General features: G+C 35.4%; 3 protein-coding genes across 3 annotated transcripts; all 3 read right to left on the bottom strand.

Annotated features, from left to right (window-relative positions):
- Positions 1 to 1,525: 1,525 nt before the first annotated feature.
- LOC116724396 (guanine nucleotide-binding protein subunit alpha-11-like) lies at positions 1,526 to 6,862 on the bottom strand. Its single transcript, XM_032570062.1, has 7 exons — positions 6,409 to 6,862; positions 5,339 to 5,523; positions 4,843 to 4,991; positions 4,600 to 4,728; positions 4,269 to 4,398; positions 4,013 to 4,166; positions 1,526 to 3,448 (listed from the first exon to the last, which is right to left on the bottom strand). Exons 1-7 carry the CDS (start codon positions 6,527 to 6,529, stop codon positions 3,258 to 3,260), a joined length of 1,059 nt encoding a protein of 352 aa, XP_032425953.1. The 5' UTR covers positions 6,530 to 6,862; the 3' UTR covers positions 1,526 to 3,257.
- Positions 6,863 to 6,900: 38 nt separating this feature from the next.
- LOC116724397 (guanine nucleotide-binding protein subunit alpha-11-like) lies at positions 6,901 to 12,921 on the bottom strand. The gene is made up of 7 exons (XM_032570063.1): positions 12,657 to 12,921; positions 10,865 to 11,049; positions 9,650 to 9,804; positions 8,669 to 8,797; positions 8,353 to 8,482; positions 8,095 to 8,248; positions 6,901 to 7,696 (listed from the first exon to the last, which is right to left on the bottom strand). The coding sequence occupies exons 1-7, from the start codon at positions 12,772 to 12,774 to the stop codon at positions 7,509 to 7,511; spliced, it is 1,059 nt and encodes a 352-aa protein (XP_032425954.1). The 5' UTR covers positions 12,775 to 12,921; the 3' UTR covers positions 6,901 to 7,508.
- Positions 12,922 to 13,353: 432 nt separating this feature from the next.
- Positions 13,354 to 21,316, bottom strand: LOC116724052 (guanine nucleotide-binding protein subunit alpha-11-like). The gene is made up of 7 exons (XM_032569373.1): positions 21,022 to 21,316; positions 19,754 to 19,938; positions 18,066 to 18,220; positions 17,104 to 17,232; positions 16,202 to 16,331; positions 15,942 to 16,095; positions 13,354 to 14,417 (listed from the first exon to the last, which is right to left on the bottom strand). The coding sequence occupies exons 1-7, from the start codon at positions 21,131 to 21,133 to the stop codon at positions 14,227 to 14,229; spliced, it is 1,056 nt and encodes a 351-aa protein (XP_032425264.1). The 5' UTR covers positions 21,134 to 21,316; the 3' UTR covers positions 13,354 to 14,226.

The following is a 21,316-nucleotide window of genomic DNA, read 5'->3' as shown; positions in this document are numbered from 1 at the left end:
GCTGCTGTACAAAAACCATGCATGGCATTTGAGGGATTTTTATGTGCCTGATTATGGAGATTTCCATAACTCCACTTCATTTAAAGCAGGGATGCCCAAAGTCGGTCCTCGAGGGCCGGCATCCTGCATGGTTTAGTTTTCTCCCTGGTTTAGCGCATCTGGGTCAAATGATGGTTCGTTAGAAGGCCTAAGAAGAACAGGGACATGCTGAAAAGGTTGTTACTACCACCAGGGAGCGAACTAAGACATTCTGGATGCCAGCCCTCGAGGATCGACTTTTTTGCACCCCTGATTTAAAGTAAAAGATAGGACACTTTCTTCATCCAGGAGAAAATGTGTGATTCCTGGCTTCATGGTCAGAATGTGATGGAAGATTCAGCAGTCGAGAGAGTATTTGACAGAGAACCGTGAGTCCTACTGCAACCTAACAAATGGGACAAAATGGTTACTGTAGAGGGAAGTGTGCGGCTGTGATCAGGGAACCTGTTAAGAAAACAAGTTCCCTTGAAAACAATGACTGGATATATATAAAGCCGTTAAATTGTAATTCTGCTCACTTTTAACTCTTTTATCTTCAAGCCAGGGCAGAGGAGCTTCTGCTTAAGTTTGTTGTTATTGTACAGTCAAAAAACACACAGTAATGACGTATCTACTGGATCCTGAGAGCTAAGTTGTCCCAGAAAAAGGAAGCGTAGCATTCACTCATTGGAAATTTTGAAATAATTGTGAAACCACAAAGTCAAAATAACTTCCACTAGCCTGGCCATTAGTGTTGTGTCTGATTTGAGGTCACATTTTATAATGTAAATAAACCATCATCAAATTTTTAGTAGCATTTCATTTTTTTAAGATCTCTTTACTCAAACTCCAACTTCATGTGGGCTCTAGTTTTAAATCGCAGTTTTTAAAATAGATATTTGGAAGCATTTCTTTTAATTAAGTCTTAAAAATATCAGGGCTCTCAGTAAAATAGCATACCTAAAAGCAGAAGCTTTACCTGCTGTTTACTTTCTTTCTTTTGATTCTTCAACTGGTTTTTCTGCTTCTCTGGAAATCCTCGGGGGTTCTATTTCTTGAGGAGAAAATTAGAAATGCTTTATGGTTGTCGAAGTTTTTGCACCTGTCAGGAATTTGTGATATTACTGTTATTGATTTTTTTTTTCTTTTTTTTTGTCAGACCCTCATTCCAGAAGTAGCTACCGGTGAGCTGGTGACTGGTTCAGGCACATTTTTACATTCCTGTTGCAGCATTCTCCGACTCAAATGCTTGGTTGTGACAATCTGCTTTCATATTCATTTTAGTCTAATTTTTAGCTTCATTTCTCCCTTTGATTGACCGTGAAAGTAAAATAAATGACAGTCTGAAAAATAAAATGTGTTTCAAAGCATGTGTGCAAGGAAAGCACCACAAGCTTAGACCTTGTGCTGCTTTCAATTATTTGAAACCAGACCAGAGTTGATTCTGTGTTACACATGCTTTAAAAATCCAAACATCACAAATCCTTCACATACCTTTTAAAAAATGTAAATTAAAATAAATTGTATTTTTATATACATACAATGGAAAACAACCAGACACAGACGCACTTTAATTCAGGTCTTACAACACACGCATACACAACATGAAGCTTTATTATTTGTATTTTCAAAAGATAGTGGTGACTAACACATATAAAAGGATTTTTAAAATAAAACTCCCATCATCACCGTTGATTAAAGGAGAGAAAAAAAAGACAAGGTGCTTTAGCTGTCTGCTGGGGATACTTTTACTTTCTCCTTTTAAAGCTGTTAAGCAGGAAGTGTTGTATCATACTAAGTTGAACTTAGTCAAACTTGTCTGATAACATTGTTGTTGAAGAAGTTGCATAAAACGTCTGAGAAGAATGATCAGTTCTTATTGATTTGCATTTTGTAAACATAGGTGACCTAATATGCCCAAATGTGTTGTGTTCAGTTCTGCAGAACAAATAAGTTTTATAATCTCTTAGGAAGAAAAACATTATACCAAATGTACCCTTTTGCCAAAGTAATCTATTTTAATGTATTTTTCATGGATTATTTTCTGTAATGTCTTATCCAATACACTAACATAAATTTACTCGGTCATTCCAAAATAAGAGACCTCAATAAGCATACTAATCTTATGATAAGGTTTGGCATAAATGCTCTGTGGCAACTGCAAGTCATACAAAGAATACAAGAGGATGTCGTGGCCCGACTCCAACAGACACTCCACTCATCAAAGGTCACCCAGAACATGTCAGAGGAATTTGGATGAGACAAAAGTTTTGTAAAAGGATAAAAAAATTTGAAAAAAAATTTGTCACATTGCAAACGTTTGGACATTTGGATCCGTGGTTTGAGAAAGGCCAGGATTAAGACTAGAAGAATAATAACCGTGTCAAGCATGGAGGTGGGTTGTTGTTGATGTGGGGCTCTTTTTTTTCTGTTTGTTAACTTTTTATCTCTTAGATTCCAGAAAATACCAGGCCACATTAAGAGCAATGACATTACTTCTGTTGACAAAATTCAGCTTGGATGTTTATTGAACTTTACAGTGCAAAATAACTGTGCAAATAAGTGCAAATTTGGTGAGTTTCCACTTATTGATTTGAAGTGAATCAACTAGGCCATATAGTTGATTCACTAAAAAAAACTTGACTTGGAGTAAAACTCCAAATCAAGTTTTTTATTCTTTTACAACTTTGCGTAGCGTCGACATCTGACGAAAATAAGCTTTAGGTGGCCTAGTTGATTCACTTCAAACCAATAAGTGGAAACTCACCAAATTTGCACTTTCGTTTTTGCAACATTTTAAAATTTTGCTCAAAATTTGCATGGCAGGTGGATGGAAACGTGAATGTTAAACTTTTCAATTGAACTTAAGTCATCTTTTGAGGTATTATCAGTAAGTATTTTTGATTGCTTAGTCAAATATTTTTTTTTGCTGCTATTTATGGTGATAATCTTTTAACCACATTAGGATAATGTACTGAGGTGACAAGGTTAAATATTTCTAATTATCACTGTATAACTTTAATGGAATTTGTTTTATAATTTACTACTTTGACACATTGGTATTTTAATAAAATTATGTTATTCAATACATAGAAAATAAACACCTTCACCTTTGATACTCGTTTCTTTATGGTTAAAAAACCTGAGACTGGCAGTATTTGAATATCGAAACATTGCAACATGTATTTGTAATTGTTCTTTTGGGCTACAGAAAACAAAAGTCATCACTTGGTTTTCTCTCATACAATGCCAAATTTTTCAAGGTTATCTTGAAAGAGTGTGTCTTTGACAGCTTTGAAGACAACCCGGATGTTCTCCGTGTCTGTGGCGCAGGTAAAGTGTGTATAGAGGGGTTTGGAATCCTTGCCGTGGAATTGGACGTACAACTTCTCGATAAACTTTTGTGCTGAATTGGCATCGCCCTTCGGTCCTGTTGGAGGGAGAGTGGGCAAGATTAGTGGACAATCAAGGCATTCATAATTTACCTGTTTCTATAAATATATAGTTTATCATGCATCAAACTTTTTTGCGCATGAGCTATTTGAAATTAAAAATCTTTGGTGAAGGCTTTTTCATGGTCCTTTTGATGGCCTTCACCAAAAGCCATCAAAAGGGAGTCTCCTTGAGGCTCAAAGCAAGATAATGATCCAACAGATATACCCAAACCACCAGAAATGGATAATCAGTGGTTTTGTTTTAATTTTTGGGGAAGCTGAGTTTTACAGTTTAGTTTATGTTTCTCTTTATAGGGAAGTTATATAGTTCCTGTTGGACATTTTACCTTCATTAGAGGTACCACTAATTGTTGCTATCACTATGTAAAACATGCCTTTTGAAGCTTTTTTAGACTCTGAAATTATTTATTTATTTATTTAGTAGTGTTTGTAGAGTGATTGTGAAAAGTGATCAATTGTAGAAATGCAAATAATAATTGGGACTCATTTTCTCATTAAAATAAATAAATAAACAGTTGTAGCAGCATGACAAAATTTACCTGTATATTCTGGAAAGTAGGTTGCCAAATCTGACTTGGTGATTTTCTCTTCCAGAAGATCTTTTTTGTTCAGGAAAAGGATGGTGGAAGAGTTATGAAACCAATCAGACCTGCAGATTGTCTGAAACAGGGCGAGGCTCTCACGTAGTCGATTCTAAAACAGCAAATTGAAATAAACTTAACAAGCACCAAGCCTCTCTTGGAGAACCCTTCTGACGCTGGAGAACAGAGTATCAGTGGCTCCACCAGAACATACCTCGTTCTGGTTTTCATAAAGGACTTGATCGTATTCACTCAGAGCCGCCAGGAATATGACAGAAGTGACGTCTTCAAAACTATGGATCCATTTCTTCCTCTCTGAACGCTGGCCCCCTACATCCACCATCCTAGAGGCAGATGACATGCTGATCTGAGCCTTTGCTTGCAATAGGTCTGACCAAAAAACTGACTTTTGCTTCTCTCTTTTTAAAAAATCCCCAAAATTCAGTGCACATGCAAAAATGAAGTCCTAGAAGTTAGGGTTGAAGTGATAAAATCAACCTTTTTCAATGAATTTGTGATAGAGATGTAACAAAGCAGCCGCATACCTGAAGATGACCTTTGACATATCAAACATGTACTCTATGATGCCTGTTGTTGCTACTCGGACCCTCAAAATGTCCTGTACAGTGGGGATATATCCTGGGGCTGAAATTCTGTCCACGTCACTCAGATAGCTAAAAGATTAGCAACAAAACATGCAGGTTTAAAACTGTGACATGCATTTAGCTGTAGTGTACAGAAACTATTGCCATTTATACCCATTTTCAAATTTTCAAAATAGATCTTACTATTTGGCAGAGTCTGATAGCTGGTACTCCCTCCTACGGTCATAGCACTCTTGTACGCCACGGTCATTCCACACTCGCTTAACGGCATCCACCTGCCAGCCTGTGAAAATGTCCATATCCTCCACTTGGCTCAGTCTCTCCGCATCCCCCTGACGTGAAAAACATTCGGACAGCGTTTGCAACACATTTCGATCACCATTGTGTATTCGGTTTCATTTGTAGAGAGTTGGCGGACGGATTAAATGGTGGGATTGCAAGTGGAGAAATGTGTAACAATCAGTTTCCAGAGCATTTGACTGGCAGAAAACTTAGCAAAAGTCACCAGGCACACAAGATATCCCATTCATTCAAAATACAGATTTGCTATGACTAGAAGTTTGAGAGGGGTTACATTTGGCAGTGAATCAATAAAGAGACCATAGAAAGCACTACAAGTCCTTTGTAATCAAAGAGATGTCAGCGTAGACTTATAAACAATTGAGTTTGAGCTTCTTACATTATTTTTGGCATCAGCATAGACAATCTTTAGAGTCTTCATGGCATCAATCAGCGTCTGGATGGCTATGAAGATATTCTGGAAGATAAGGCGAGTGAATTGTTTTCTGTCATTTTCACTGTACCCATTGCCATGAATGATCCTCATTTGTTTGATAAAGGTGCTCTTCCCACTTTCACCAGTTCCTGCAAAAAAAGAAAATAGACAATTAAATCATGAACATGTTTGAAAGGTTTGTCGGCAGGCATTCATTGACTATTTAAATATGAAATAAGGCTTCCTTGTAATCTTGTGTTTGACTCAGGTTTTTTTGCAAAAAAGGAGGAATGTGGAAAAAGAAAAGCTTTTAATGTGTTTTAATATAAAAATGTCCTTTAGTTTTCTTTATAGTGTATTATTTAGTTGGGTATTATTGTTCTGATTTGTGTAGCTTGTCTTGAGACTTCTGGTTTCAGTGAAACTTCCTGGTATAAAAAAAACACTCAAACACAAAATTACAAGGAAGCCCTATGTTGCAAAAGTAAAATCTGCTGTATAAAACATTGTTAAATATTGTTGTTTAATGTATTATTTTAAAATTCATGATCAGACACTGTGATTTATTGACAACCTGAACATTTATTGAATGATTCAAGACATTTAATATGCATTCTGAAAGCATACAATATATTACACAAGAAAATAAGCACAGGTGATTTTTGTACACCTACTACAAAACAACTGACCAGAGATACTATAGACCAGGGAACAAATATATAACTAGCATAAAGCTAATTTGTTGGGCATTAATAAAACTTTTATTGTAAAAGAAACCACAAACCGAACACGAAAGCATTCTTACTTTACTCAAGGTTTAAAGAACCAAATCTCTTTTTTCATTCAAAATATTTCCTACTAATATGTAAAACACATTCTTTTGTTTGAGACGAAAGTTTAAACTCTGTTTAAAAGCTACGTGATATATATATATATATATATATATATATTTCTCTAATGTGAGAGGTGTCAAGAAGACAAACGACTTCTTAAGCATAATCAGTTGGAGAGTCCATAATTTTCTCAGTTCTCACCTAAAAGCAGCAACTTCAGTTCCCGTTTAAGGTTTAGTTTATCCCGTTTAAGTTGTTTCTCTATTTCTCTGGATATCCTCCGGCCCTCTTCTTCTTCGGGAGACAAGCAGCACTCGTCCATTGTTCTCCAAGTTTAGCAGCTTCTGCTTGACAGAGTGTACCGCAGCTGACTGAGATAAATGTGTTCTGATGTTGTCAGACGTGTCAGGGAAATCTTTCCCCTGAAACCAGCACATTGTTGGTGAGTTTCTGCTGCCATTCTTCCTCATCAAGGATCCAGTTCAGGTACATTTTACATTCCTGCTTCTCAAGAGGCGTGTAGCAGCTGAAAGGGTTTGTCATGTGGATCTGCTTTCACATTCATACTTTAATCAACAGCTATTTTTTTTCAATACAAAAGAACAAGGTGGAGAAAAGAATAAAGTGTAGGTGATTATTCTAAATGAAGTAGGCTTACACTGCTTTTACAAAGAAAATGAAAATAAAGTCAAATAAAAATCAAGGCTTTTAATTATGTACTATATAAAGTGACAACACACATTTTAATTCAAATTGTGCAACAAAGGACAAATTAAGTTTAGCCACAAACACAATTTGGAGACAGTGGGAACAAAAAGATAAAGATTTTTACCATAAAACATTGTGTCATTATCATTGTGAAATTAAAATAAAAATAAATTCATGTCTTTTGCTTATGGTGTCATTCTTACAAAGCTGCAGGGCAGGATTTGTGGCATTCTTCATTCAAACGACTTTGCAAGACAGACGTCATCTGATTCAAGTGAATTAAAGTGTGTCATACTATAAAACGCCCATAATTTCCAAGTGGGCATAATAAATAAATGTCAGTGCTGTACATATATTACCTCTTGCCATAATACCATATATTTGACACTGGACAACCTTAAATATGTAGCTGTTACAATAAAACATCATTTAAAGCCAGCGTAGATTGCCTCGCTGCCTCAACTGTTTCTGAATTTCTGTCATTTTTCATGTTTTATACAAACTAAAATAAAAACCACTAAACCAACCAAATATTCAGTACTGTTGTTGGAACCTGTGGTTACCACCACATAAAAAGAATCTCTGCTTCATTATTAAAGGTTTAAAAATTCCATGTTATCCATAAAGATTGTGTCTTTGACTGATTTGAAGACAACCTTGATGTTTTCTGTGTCTGTGGCACAGGTGAAGTGTGTGTAGAGGGGTTTATGACGACCTTTGTGGAGGTTTTTGTACATCTTCTCAATAAACGTTTTTGCAGATTCAGCATCATGGGAAGGCCCTATGACAGAGAAAGAGCATGACTTAAACAGCGCTATTTGTTGACTCGATTTCCATCAAATCTACAACAAATGATCTGAAGAAAAATCAGAAAATGATGTAAACACAGGTGCATTCACTGCTTAGATGGTATAAATCCTATGTCTTTGTGTATAACACATTTTTTAGACAGAGAGCAAAATTTGCCTGTGAAATTCTGTTGCATGTCACAAAATAAAAATGCACAGCATGCAAAAATGTAAATGTAAATACAGCACCAAAAATGAGGCTCAGAGAGATGCAAACTTGAAATCAACAAGTCATGATAGGCGGATGGAATTGAGGGAACGTTTGACCTTTTGTATAATGCATACTGAAGAGTCAGGTTTCACAGTCAGAATAGAAATAGGTATAATTTACCTTTGTATTCTGGGAAGTATGTTGCCAAATCAGATGTTCTGATTTTGTCTTCCAGCAAGTCTGTTTTATTCAAGAAGAGGATGGTGGACGACTCCTGAAACCACGTGGATGAGACGATTGTCTTGAACAGGGCGAGGCTCTCCTTCAACCGGTTCTAGAGAGCAAACAGGAAGAGCCGTGCCTAATCTTAATATTTAACTGTTTTGAAGCTGCAGAACAAATAATCTGTACTCAGAACTCTGCAGGATTAAAACATACATCTGTCTGACTCTCGTACAGGACTTGATCGTATTCGTTGAGGGCTGCCAGGAATATGATGGAGGTGACATTTTCAAAGCAGTGGATCCATTTCTTCCTTTGGGAGCGCTGGCCACCCACATCCACCATCCTACATGAACAGCAACAATTTTTTTTAGTCACTCATTTTATTGATTTCCTTCAAAAAGTTAAATAAAAAAAAAGATTGTAATCACCAGAGAAGACATTTTTTCCCATATTAAAGAAAGTGTGTTTACAGATAAATTCTCTGTTAACAGTTTGGCCTCCAGCTAATCAAAACAATATAAAATCATACCTGAAGACAGCTTGTTTCATGTCAAATAGGTACTCTATGATCCCCGAGGTGGGAACCCTGACCCTCAAGATGTCCTGCAGAGTGGGAACGTATTCTCTGGCCGTGATTCTGTCCATATCACTCAGATAACTAAAAAGAAAAAAATATATATATATATATTTTATTGATACCAGCTAAATCATTGTTTGTAAAAGGCTTTTTGCACAGTATAGTATAACATAGTTTTATTTACAAATGTTGACAATTATTCAGTCTGTAGGTAATATATTTCATTAAATTGAAATAAGTGATGTGATTGAATAATTGTTCACAGTAGCACTTTATTTGATGGGATGTGCATAAGATTGACATAACACTGTCATAAACATGAATGAGTCTTTATGAATGTTAATGATTGTTGTCATGAAGTGTCATTCAGTAAGTCTTATGCACATAAAGTGTTACTGTCTTCACTTCTTTTTCACTCGTTTTCAAGCAGAAAAGTAGTGATAAGCAAATAATTGTGTTCTTGTTTATGTAAGCTCAGGTAATTTTTCTGTCCCAATGATTGCTTGTTCTTTTGTTTTTTAAAACCTGTTTGACATAAATAAATAAAAAAATAAAGCAATCTTAATTATGATAAATTGTAGCCAGAAAATTCACACTAATATAGTCTTTAATTTCACAGGAGTCACAGACCAAACCATTCATCCTGTCATTTGTTTTTTGTTTTTTTTTATTTCATCACTTGTGAAGTTCTTCCCAATTTGTACATTTATATCTTATTTGTTTTTCTGTATGGTTATTTGTACCAGCCTGGGGTGAAAAAATATAATTTTTGATGTACAGTTGTGCACAAGAGATGACAAAAAAGCTATCTTGAATTTTAAATCAACCAAACAATAGGAAACAGAAGGTCAGATTATTTTGTGATATTGAAAAACAGGACAGCAACTTTGTAACACTGAAATCTGACATGAAAAAGGGGAAAAAAAGGTTTACTATTTGGCAGAGTCTGACAGCTGGAACTCTCTCCTCCTGTCGTAACACTGCTGTACTCCGTGGTCACTCCACACTCGCTTAATGGCGTCCACCTGCCAGGGCTCCAGTGTTTTCACCTGAATTTCCTCCACTTCTTTCAGTTTTTCAGCATAGCGCTAAAGCAAAAGACAACAAAAACAAAACATCCACAAGAGAGTAAACTAAAAAAGAACTTTTAAATAATGTTAAATGTAAAGTTTATGCTGGTTAGTAGATAGATGGTGTATCATTAGAGGAATCCTGTCAGTTCTGGAAGTAAACAGACCCATTTCCTCAGGTTGCATAGAGGTAATATATGTTCAGAATCTTCTAAGTGAGACTCCGTGAAGTTATACTTGGTAAAAAATTTTCAATGCAGGCCACAGAAAAATTTCCTGCTACCGTAAGCTTGTCATAAAAGCAAATAGATCTTTGGAGTGGTGGACGCAAATGAGCCAATCAGATTTTCATCAGCTACTTTACCTGACTTTAAAACAACAGAAGCTAAGAATAATCATGTTAGTGGCGTGCATTGACAGTTGGAATTAACTGTCTACATTTCATATAACATTGACGAGCATGGGGGTATTTTGTTCTGCCACACAATGATTTCGAATTCTGATGTTTGAACCTGTTTGTTGTATCAATCAACGACGACACATCTGTCCTGTCCAGCTATGCTAAGAACAAAGTAAACTTTTGGATTGTGTGTCAGTTGGGCAAAAGTGTTTGTGTGCCTTCAGCATCTCAAAGACATTTGTTTGACTAAAGTAACTTAGTATTACAGATGGTTTTTGACTGTGCAACAGTTTTAAGAACAAGACAAGAAAACAAATGGGAACTCCCAGATGCACTGGCAGGATGGAAATAAGAGGATCAAAACTGACCACAAATTGACCTCATTTAGGTTCCCACTGATAGCATTGATTGACATGTTTATTTATAAATGTATATATTATTTTCTTTCTCATATATATATATATATATGCATTTTTGAACAGTCTAAACTGTGGACAAGGCAACGACCTTGCCATACGAAGGCAAATGCTACCAAGAGACCACAGCTCTTGGTAGCTAATATGTCTGTGATAAAAATGCACATATTTTGATGCAATTATATGCTTTTCAACAAGAATTTCAGAATATTGTTCTTGTTTGTTTTACTAACGACACACAAAAAAGTACACAGGTCCTTACAATATTCTGTTCATCAAGATAGTCGATCTTCAGAGTCCCCATGGCCTCAATCAGTGCCTGGATGGCTGTGATGATATTCTGACACACCAGCTTGGTAAAACCTTTTCTGTCTGATTCACTGTATCCGTTGCCATGGATGATCCTCATCTGCTTGATGAAGGTGCTCTTCCCACTTTCACCAGTTCCTAATTAATTATAATAATGAGATATAGCATGAAATGCAGAGTAAAGACAATAAAAAATCAGATTGAAAAATATAAACATGCAACAAATGTGCTTAAAATTGTACCATGTAATGTATAGTGGAGTTTCCATTTTAAATATCAAATAGGGATTGACTTTTTTTGCAGTAGTACATGGAAAAATATCTTCCAGTATTGTAATCAGCCTCTTGTCACAGTTGCTGGCCAGTTTTGTGCATGTTTGGTATTTTGACCTTTTATACTTGGTGATGAGCTTCAAATGTTTAAGGTTGGAAGGCCTCCTTGCCATCACACTAATCTCTAACTTCCTGCACACATTTTCTTCAGATTTAGGTCAGGATTCTGGTTGGGTCTCTCCAAAATGTTAATAATACTGTTATGTTGCGTTCTATATTGCAAACACCGAGGTTTTGATTTTAAATTTACAAAATCCAGCAAGTGTTGAAATACAAGTGGAAATTTTGGAAAACTGTTTGACCTGTTTTATAAATCATACACAATTTGCTGTTTCCTGTCCGTACGTTAATATGCCGCCAACTTTATTATCTATTGTCTACATTTCAGATTTAGGAATGAGACCGTTAAGTCTTTTGTTCATGTCATTTAGACAGCATGATAGCAAGATGCTGGCACCGACATGTTTCGGTGGGGGAGGAAGCGTTCTGCGGGACATCCTGTGTTAGTTTCTCACCACATTTATGGCTCTGCATGTAGGTCCAAGTGATAAGCTTTGGCTTTTCCTACACCAGATTTTGACAAAGTGCAGATTAATTGCCATGCCAACAGATCCTGCCAGCTGCTTTGCGGATCTCTACATCTCCTCCAAAATTATCGTTGATCTCTTAGCATTTTGTCTCTCTTTTCCAGGCCTGTCAGTTTAGGCAAGCAGCAACGTCAAGTTTATACAACAGCTTCATGTTACTCTTTTCTATTTGTGAATGATGGAATTAAATGTGGTCTGAGAAACATTGACATATTGTTTTAAAAGCTAACCCTGTCTTAATTTTTTCTACAACTATATTCCTGACTTGTCTGCCACAATTCTTTTTCTGCATGGTGGGTTTTTTCTTACTAATGTAAAATAAAGGTCTTCACATAATAACTGGATTTATATTGACATTAAAGTACTCAGATGTGGACTCTGTTGACTAACAAGTGATTAAATGAAACAAAATCATGTCTAGGTTGTCAAAAGAAATTGTATAAAAACAATAACATATATATATTTGTGTGTCAATATTTTGTTAGCTTTCAAAATTTTTTGATTGGGTTATAACATGAAATACAATAAAATGTGCTCACATTTATATTTGGCACAAAATGTGTAAAAGTGTGAGGGTTTTGAATATGTTTTTCAACGCTGTGTCCATCAGCTGCTCTTTGCTTAAAAAAGTCAATTTCTACAACTTGCATCTTGACTACAATTATGCAGAAGAAACTAGGAAGGATGGATCCTGATGAAAGAGGAAAAGAAACTAAAACAACTGAATACTAGTTCCGCCAATAAAAACCCAGAGACCTAGAAACTCACCTTCAGCACATGGAGTTGCCAAAGAGGAAGCGTACAAAAGGTATTTCAGAAATCTTACCTAAAAGCAGCAGCTTCAACTCCTTATTATTGCTTTTCTCTTTTCTTAGTTGTCTATCTATTTCTCTGGATATTCTCTGGTTTTCCTTTTCCTCAGGAGACCCATAGCAACAGTCCATTGTTGTCCAAATTCACTGGCTGCTTTTCAGATACACTGCTACTGCTGACTGGAATGGGTGAAATCTGTTTGCTATAGAGTTTTTCATGCCTGCCAGGTAAACCTGTATGTCTCAGGACAGGCGGATTGTCGACGTGTTAGTCATTCTTCCTCTGCCGATAAACTTTACATACCTGCTGTGCAGGAGGCAGGCTCTGAATGAAGAGCTTTGACGTCATATAAAACTGCCCGGTGCTCTCAGGTGGAGTTGTTCTCTGAACAATATCTTGTATTGTATTTTTTATTATTATTATTTTTATTTCATTTGATTTTTTTTAAATAAACAATAGTTTTCAGATGGTCTTCTTTGTGTGAGACAGCTTTATAACTTGTCTTTGGCCAAAAGTGAACACAGCTGGAAAGATACTACAGTATTTTAAAGATTTGGGCGCACCCTGGAGTGATTCAGACTGTGCTTAAGGCCAACGAAGACATGTTGTTCAAGTTCTTTTCTTTTGTCAAAGCGGCTTTGTTGTACTTTCCTGGGAGGGTTTTCCAAAACTGCAAAATCACAAGTTGCTCACAAGTTAAGATGTGTCCGTTAATGACTGAGAAGGGAATATACTTTTTATTGTACTAACAGACATTCCCTTTTTTATTAGATTGTACATAAAAAACATTTTATATGTTTTATTAAACAATCTCATTTCATATCAGACACAAACTAATAATTTAAATCTAAATCTGGCGAAGATATAAAGAAAAACAAAGCTATGATAAACTGCAGGCAGTCTTGTCATTGTGAGTATCTGCTTTCATATTTACACTTTAATGGACAGAAAAAAAATAACAGGTAAACAAAAGACAAAATCTATATTTCTTCCAAATGTAGCAGCTAGAACAGCTTCTGAACAGTCTTTTACAAGAATCATGTCAAAACATAAATAGCATTTTTTGAAATGTACAATCTAAAGTGTCAACATGCAGATACACTTTAACACAATTTAAAACACGTAATGAAGATAATGGGAGCGAAACTATTTACTTTACTCAACACATTAACATTAGCATTAGTATAATCTAATGCTTGCAGAGCTATTTTTAATTTCCGCCTCTCAAAGCTGTAAGCCAGGACATGTGGCATTCTTCCTCAATAAAATATTCATTGAAATTTCTGGAATATGTAATCATCCCCAGGATGTTATGATCCAAATAACCAACAACCTCTTTCATTCTGGGGCTTAAAAAAGGCAGCAGTTCATGGAAAATTGGTTTTGACTGGTTTGAAGACAGCATGGATGTTCTCTGTGAAGCATTATAACTTGGTTCTGGTTTATCCATCCATCCATTTCCTAACACCCTTGTCCTTAGAGGGGTCAGGATGGGTGCTGGTGCCTATCTCCAGCTAACGTTCCGGGCGAGAGGCTGGGTACAACCTGGACAGGTCGCCAGTCTGTCGCAGAGCGGTCCTGGTTTATAAAACTCCCAAATGATTTAAATGTTCTTCTAAGATCGTGTCTTCCACTGATTTGAAGACAAACCGGATGTTTTCAGTGTCTGTGGCACAGGTGAAGTGCGTGTAGAGGGGTTTATCCTGCACTTTGTGAAGCTTGATGTACATCTGATGGATAAAGTGTTTTGCCGATTCAGCATCATATTGAGGCCCTGTGAGAACGAGAGCGGTCAGAATCAGCAAGAATAACGTATCACTTACAAATCATGAAGCCAACACAGAATGCCAAATTATATTGTGTATTCAACATGTGACTGTCAGTGTTTCCCTCACAGGTGTTTAAAGAGATAATTATTTTTGTTAAATGAACTATGAAGTTACCTTGATCTATCATCATTGGTGAAGTAGTGTTTTCTTTCACTTTAAGTCATTGATTCAGCACACATATGTTTTCTGTATTACATTATGTGCATTTAATTATTTTACTTTATCAATTTTTTTAACATAAGTTGGCAGTAAGACTTTGTGCCTTAAAGGATTTTCTGTACAAATCAATGTAAAATCAATAAATGTGTTGTTGTTTTTTTTGTTTTTTTTACTTAATTTAATAAAAACCGAATGAATGAAAAAATTGCAAAAGTCAAATAAATGGTGTAGGTTATGTGAACGAGGATGTCTAATTTCTCTCTGAAGTGCATCATGTCATTCATTTTAGCTCAATTCACCGTATTCATTTAGAAATATGCAAAATCCTAATTTCACAGGTTCTAATTCAATCTTAGTTATAAAGAACTGCAGTCGAGTATCGTCTATTACACCCAATCGTAATAAGCTTTCAATCTTTGGAAACCACGTCGATTGCAACAGGTGACTGAGGACATGCATGGAATGTCGTCAGGACCTTAATGCTGCAAGGCAACATGGATACCAAATGAGCCACCAAGTAGTCCTTAAAACCACACACAAAACTTACATTGTTTTTATGTAAAAAGAAAAAAAAATAAAGTTTATTCATTAATTCATTCAAGCTACAAAGTGGGAGGTGGCAGAGGAAATAAGACGTCTGTCCGCTGTCACATTTCTTGTTTGTGCATGCCGTAATGCTAATTCTGACTCTGACTGAGGAATTACCTGGTGCAGTGTGTGTTCTTTCTTTTCACATACAAAAAAATAAAAATAAATCAATTGTATTTGTAAAATCCAAAACATAACCGAAAGGTGTTTGTTGGAAAGTAAGAAATCCCTGTTATAATCTCACTGCTTCCTGTGTCGACCGGGATCTTGGAGAATTAAAATCGTACTGAGACGGTGAACAGATGCATCAGGAATGACATTAATATTTTATACATTTTCATAATGTTGAGACTGACTGTAAAGTAAGATATATGTTTGTTCTGTGGTAGTTTGATTTATTTATACGTCACAAGATAATGACACTATCAAAGAAAAACTGAAATCTATGAATTTATTTAGCAAAAATATCATGAAATAATAATATTATAATAATGTTATTTAAAATATCATTTTGATTCATTTGTAATCAACCAGAATAGTTATTAGTTATTTATTAATCTATGCTTCATCCCCTGATGTTTTTGTAAAAAAATAATAACATTACTATTTATTTGTGTTGTATTATTTGTTGGGCTTGTAGTTTTAAATTTGCCTGAAATTCAAAGGAACAGATAAAAACACGGATCTGCACTGTAGAAATGTAGAGCGATTCCATAATTTACCTTTGTACTTTGGGAAGTAAGTTGCCAAATGTGATGTTTTGATTTTCTCCTGCAGCAGGTCTGTTTTGTTCAAAAAGAGGATAGTGGAGGACTTCTTAAACCAATTGGATGAAATGAGAGTCTTGAACAGGGCGAGGCTCTCTCTCAGTCGGTTCTAAAAAAGGCAGATAGGTAAAATTACAACTAAATTTAAAAACAAAGCCATTTTAAGCTGCAAAACCATAGAAAAAGGATAGAGACAACATTGGATCAGAACGTACATCTGCCTGACTTTCGTACAGGACTTGATCGTATTCGTTGAGGGCTGCCAGGAATATGATGGAGGTGACATTTTCAAAGCAGTGGATCCATTTCTTCCTTTGTGAACGCTGGCCACCCACATCCACCATCCTGAAAACAAAGAAATGTTGCTTTTAAATATATTCACTTCATATCTTGCATAGTTTTATTTCAGAAGATAAAACTGTTTTTCCAGTACTAAAAGAACAGTTTTATCTTCTTAAATATATATATATACAGTACAGACCAAAAGTTTGGACACACCTTTCTAATTCAATGGGTTTTCTTTATTTTCATGACTATTTATAAGGCAAGAAATCCCACTTATTAACCTGACAGGGCACAGCTATGAAGTGAAAACCATTTCAGGTGACTACCTCTTGAAGCTCATCAAGAAAATGCAGAGTGTGTGCAAAGCAGTAATCACAGCAAAAGGTTGCTACTTTGAAGAAACTAGAATATAAGGGGTATTTTCAGTTGTTTTACACTTTTTTGTTTAGTGCATATTTCCACATGTGTTATTCATAGTTTTGATGCCTTCAGTGTGAATCTACAATGTCAATAGTCATGAAAATAAAGGAAACTCCTTGAATTAAAAGGTGTGTCCAAACTTTTGGTCTGTACTGTATGTGTATATATATATATATATATATATATATATATATATATATATATATATATATATATATATATATATATATATATATATATATATATATATACATACAGTACAGACCAAAAGTTTATACACACCTTCTCATTGAATTCAATGAGAAAGTGTGTCCAAACTTTTGGTCTGTACTATATATATATATATATATATATATATATATATATATATATATATATATGTACCTTTACAGGTAGTTAAAGTGGATCATACCTGAATATGACTGGTTTCATGGGAAACGGGTATTCTATAATGCCCGAGGTGTGAACCTTGACCCTCAAGATGTCCTGCAGAGTGGGAACATAATCTGGGGCCGTGATTCTGTCTATGTCACTCAGATAACTAAAAAGTAACAACAAAAAAAAAACATCTGGTAAAATTTGCTGATATGACAATCTAGAGCAGAATGTTTTTCAAGCTAATTTATAAAGGACACTTGGTGAAACCATTTATGTACACTTGATATAAAGACAGTCTTTATTCTAACTTTCTTCAATATGTCTTATCATTAGTTTTCTACCATTTCAGATGTTGCATCAATTCAATTCAAATCCATTTATTCACACAGTGCCAATTCACAACAAATATAATCTCAAGGCACTTTACAAAAAGAAAAAAGTCAATCATACAGGCAGAATCAAAGTAAATTGTTTACATTTCAGTGTGGTAATAGTCAATCAACACAGTCAAGATCAGTGTTTTATTCACTCTGGGATGAGCATATATGAAGAGGGGACTGCTTCCTAAACTGAGTCACTCATATTGAGAATGCATGTGGCGATGGTGGAAATGAAAAACTCCCCTTTAAGAGGAATACATTTCCAGTGGAGCATGACTCAGTGTGAGCCGTCTGACATTTCTGCCAATGGAGATTTGAGAAGATAAAGAAAACACACACACACATACACGCAGACGCACGCACGGAAAAAAACTCAAACTCACGCATACACACGTACTTTCTATGTTTATTCGTGTTATCAACTAATCAATCTTCATAGACTTATTTTGTCACACAAAGAATTAGGGTGTTTGAGCTGTCACTTTAAAATACACTTGTAGGTGTATTTTTAACAACCCTACTGTAAAATTAAATATATATGTACGCAACAAAAATTACACAGAATCAATCCTATCTCATAAATGCTAAAGAGTACTGTAAGAATGAAAAAGCTCACTATTTAGCAGAGTCTGACAGCTGGAACTCCCTCCTCCGGTCATAACACTCTTGCACCCCGAGGTCGCTCCATACTCGCTTAATTGCATCCACCTGCCAGGAATCTAACCTATACACCTCGGTTGATTCCACTGGGCTCAGTTTGTCTGCATAGCTCTGAAACAAACAAGCAAAAAGACATCCAGAATGGAGTCAATCGAAACCAATTTTTTAGATTAAACCTTCAAAATCCACTGAAAAAATTTTGTCAACATGTTCAACTGAGCCTCCCTCTTAAGCAGAGTGATGAATAGGTTAACAGATTAATTGTAAAATGGTAATTCTATATATCGCACAAGCCAGTTCATCAACTGACGCTGATGGTTCTTTTTAATTTTTCAACTTCAGTATTTTCCTTGCAAATTTGTAAGATAAAAAAAAAAAGATTAAATATTGGGTCCAAAACTTTAAATGATAAATATCTCTGACCAGATCATCACCATACGGGAAGAGAAAGAGGTTACTGAGAAATAAAATGTGGATCTGAATAACTTTTAACTGACTTGTACAAAAAGGTGATAAGCAGACTGTAATGCACTGAAAACCATTAACGTTTGTGGAAAAATTCTGGAGAACCTTTTCCAGGCTTGATATATATATATATATATATATATATATATATATATATATATATATATATATATATATATATATATATATATATATATATATATATATATATATATATCCTGCTGGGATCTGCTAGGGGGGCAGAATCAGTACTAGAAATGTCACCAGCCTGATGATGCAGGCATCATTTTTCAAAAGCTTTAGACTTTATAAATTATATCACTTTACACAAAATTTTAAACAAGGCCAAAAACATACATTTGCTCAATAATATATCCCCACAAGATAGCAGATAATGACACAATATGAGTGTGACTGCCTGACTGCATGCCGAGCACAGAGAAGAACATCTTTTAAAAAGGGGAATTCTCACAATCTATGTTTAAAGTCAAGAATTGACCTGAAGTCTCTCCATGACAGTAAAATATTATTAAAAAGAATGCACTGGAGTCCATTAAATAGTTGAACTAATTCACTTTTCCCTCTGGGCACATTTAACGATAATTTGGAATTTGTCCAGGTATCAGCAATGCACGGTTTGAATTAATGTAAATTACTTAACAAAGCTTTTACAATAACAAGCAATGTAAATTTTCTCATAAAGATCCTACAAGGTTTGGAATTGGGGTGAACAAATGGAAAAAAATAAGATTAAGCAAGTTGAATAAAGGATAATCATTGTCTGTCTATTTTGTTGTGATGCTGACAGGAGCTAATGTTAACTTTTTGATAAAAAAGAAAGGTAATTTTTGTTTCAGTCAAATTGTTTCACCTCTGCCAATTCTTTGGAAATAATATAAAAGGAAGATGTGAAATGGATTTTCTCAGGAAAGATAAATATGGATGTAGTCATAGACTGCATCATCATTGAAGAAGGTAAATTATGAAACAGTAACACAACCATTCGCAAGTAATCTCTGTAAGGAGATGGCATCTTATCAGTGATGGAAAACGTTCAGACAATGTGTAACAAATTGTTACATTTATTTTTTCCTGTCACTTTTTCTGTCATTTTCTCTTGTTCTTTGTCCAACAAAAGATCCTAAAACATCAGAAGACACATTATGAAAAGTCTCTTACGATATTTTCGTCATCAGCAAAGTCTATATTCAGAGTCCCCATGGCGTCAATTAGAGCCTGGATGGCTGTGATGATATTCTGACACACCAGCTTGGTAAAACCTTTCCTTTCAGATTCATCGTATCCACTGCCATGGATGATCCTCATCTGTTTGACAAAGGTGCTCTTCCCGCTTTCACCAGTGCCTAGGAAAATGTCCAAAGTATTAAAAGCAAAGCAAAGAATGAAATGTATGAAAAAATAAATGACATCAATACATCACTACTGGACTTAATTTAGGAAAAAAGCAACAATATTTTATCATATTTTCAATGTATCTAAAGTAAAGATGGATGGTTTTGTCTCAAGCAAAAACTGCAGGTGTAGAATGTACAAAAAGACTGAAATCCTGCCTGTTTTTTTTTCTTTTCAAAATTGCTCAACTCAGTCAGATTAAATGGAAACAATTTTCAACCCTCACCAAAGATTCTCGATTGGATTTAGAAGTAGGTTTTTATTGAGTCATTTTAATGTGTGTCAAAGGTTGTTACGTCAGAGACTTTTGCAGCCCCTAACATTTTTTTCTTCCCAGATTCTATTTGGCAAAATCCATCTTACCATCAAAAATGAAGTCAAGTGAAATGAAGTTGCAGCCTAAGTGGAGCAGAGTTGTTTTGGAAGGGAAAGGGAGGGCACTATCAGACAGGTGGTCATATTGTTTTGCCTAATCTGTATATGATTTGATATCACAATCCAAATGCAAACAGCAAATTTCTATCTTCCTTATCTTTAGAAAATATGCAAACAATATCTGTTCAGTAATATCAATAATATCAGCAGATGTTGACACTAAAACTAGAATAATTAAAAAAAAGATTCCAAATTCAGGCACCAGGAGGCAGGTTCATTTCTCAAAGACAAAAACTTTTGACAAAATGCACCACAGGAAACTCCCAAACCAGAAACCATTGATGAGTCTAAACTTGATGCTCTGACAGCTGACTAAAACACACACAAATGTGGGGGTGTGCGCGGGCGTGGGGGTGTGTGTGCGTGTGGGGATGTGTGTGAAGAGGTTTTTAACAGATAAACAAAGGTCTAGGTAGATATAGCAATTAAGAGTTGAAAAGTTGGCAACTTATGTTATGATAAAATTTAAAAAATGCATAAACATTAACAGAATGTATCCGATTAACAATAAAAACAGTGTCCGATTCAGTAATGTGAGCTTAAAGCCATGCCATGGCAAAATGTCTGAAAACTGATAGAGATTATTTCTAAAATCTTACCTAAAAGCAGCAGCTTCACCTCCTTTTTCAGTCCTTTTTTGTCCCTTTTAAGCTCTTTTTCTATTTCTCTGCTCATGCGTTCCTCCGGAGACAACTTGCAGCACTTCAACATTGTTGACCGAGTTAATCAACTGCGGTTTGTCGAACTGTGAAGGAGGTGAAAAGTGAACTGAATGCATTTTGATGTTTTTCATACCTGCCAAGCAAGAAACATCTCAGAACAGGCTGATTGTCACAAGTCACTTTTCCAGTTTTGCTACATTCAGCATGCCATGCAGGTGGCGGACTGTGACTG

Source organism: Xiphophorus hellerii, chromosome 8 (genome assembly GCF_003331165.1).
Source record: "Xiphophorus hellerii strain 12219 chromosome 8, Xiphophorus_hellerii-4.1, whole genome shotgun sequence".
In the NCBI taxonomy this organism is placed as follows: domain Eukaryota; kingdom Metazoa; phylum Chordata; class Actinopteri; order Cyprinodontiformes; family Poeciliidae; genus Xiphophorus; species Xiphophorus hellerii.
This window is presented reverse-complemented; position numbering and strand designations above follow the sequence as displayed.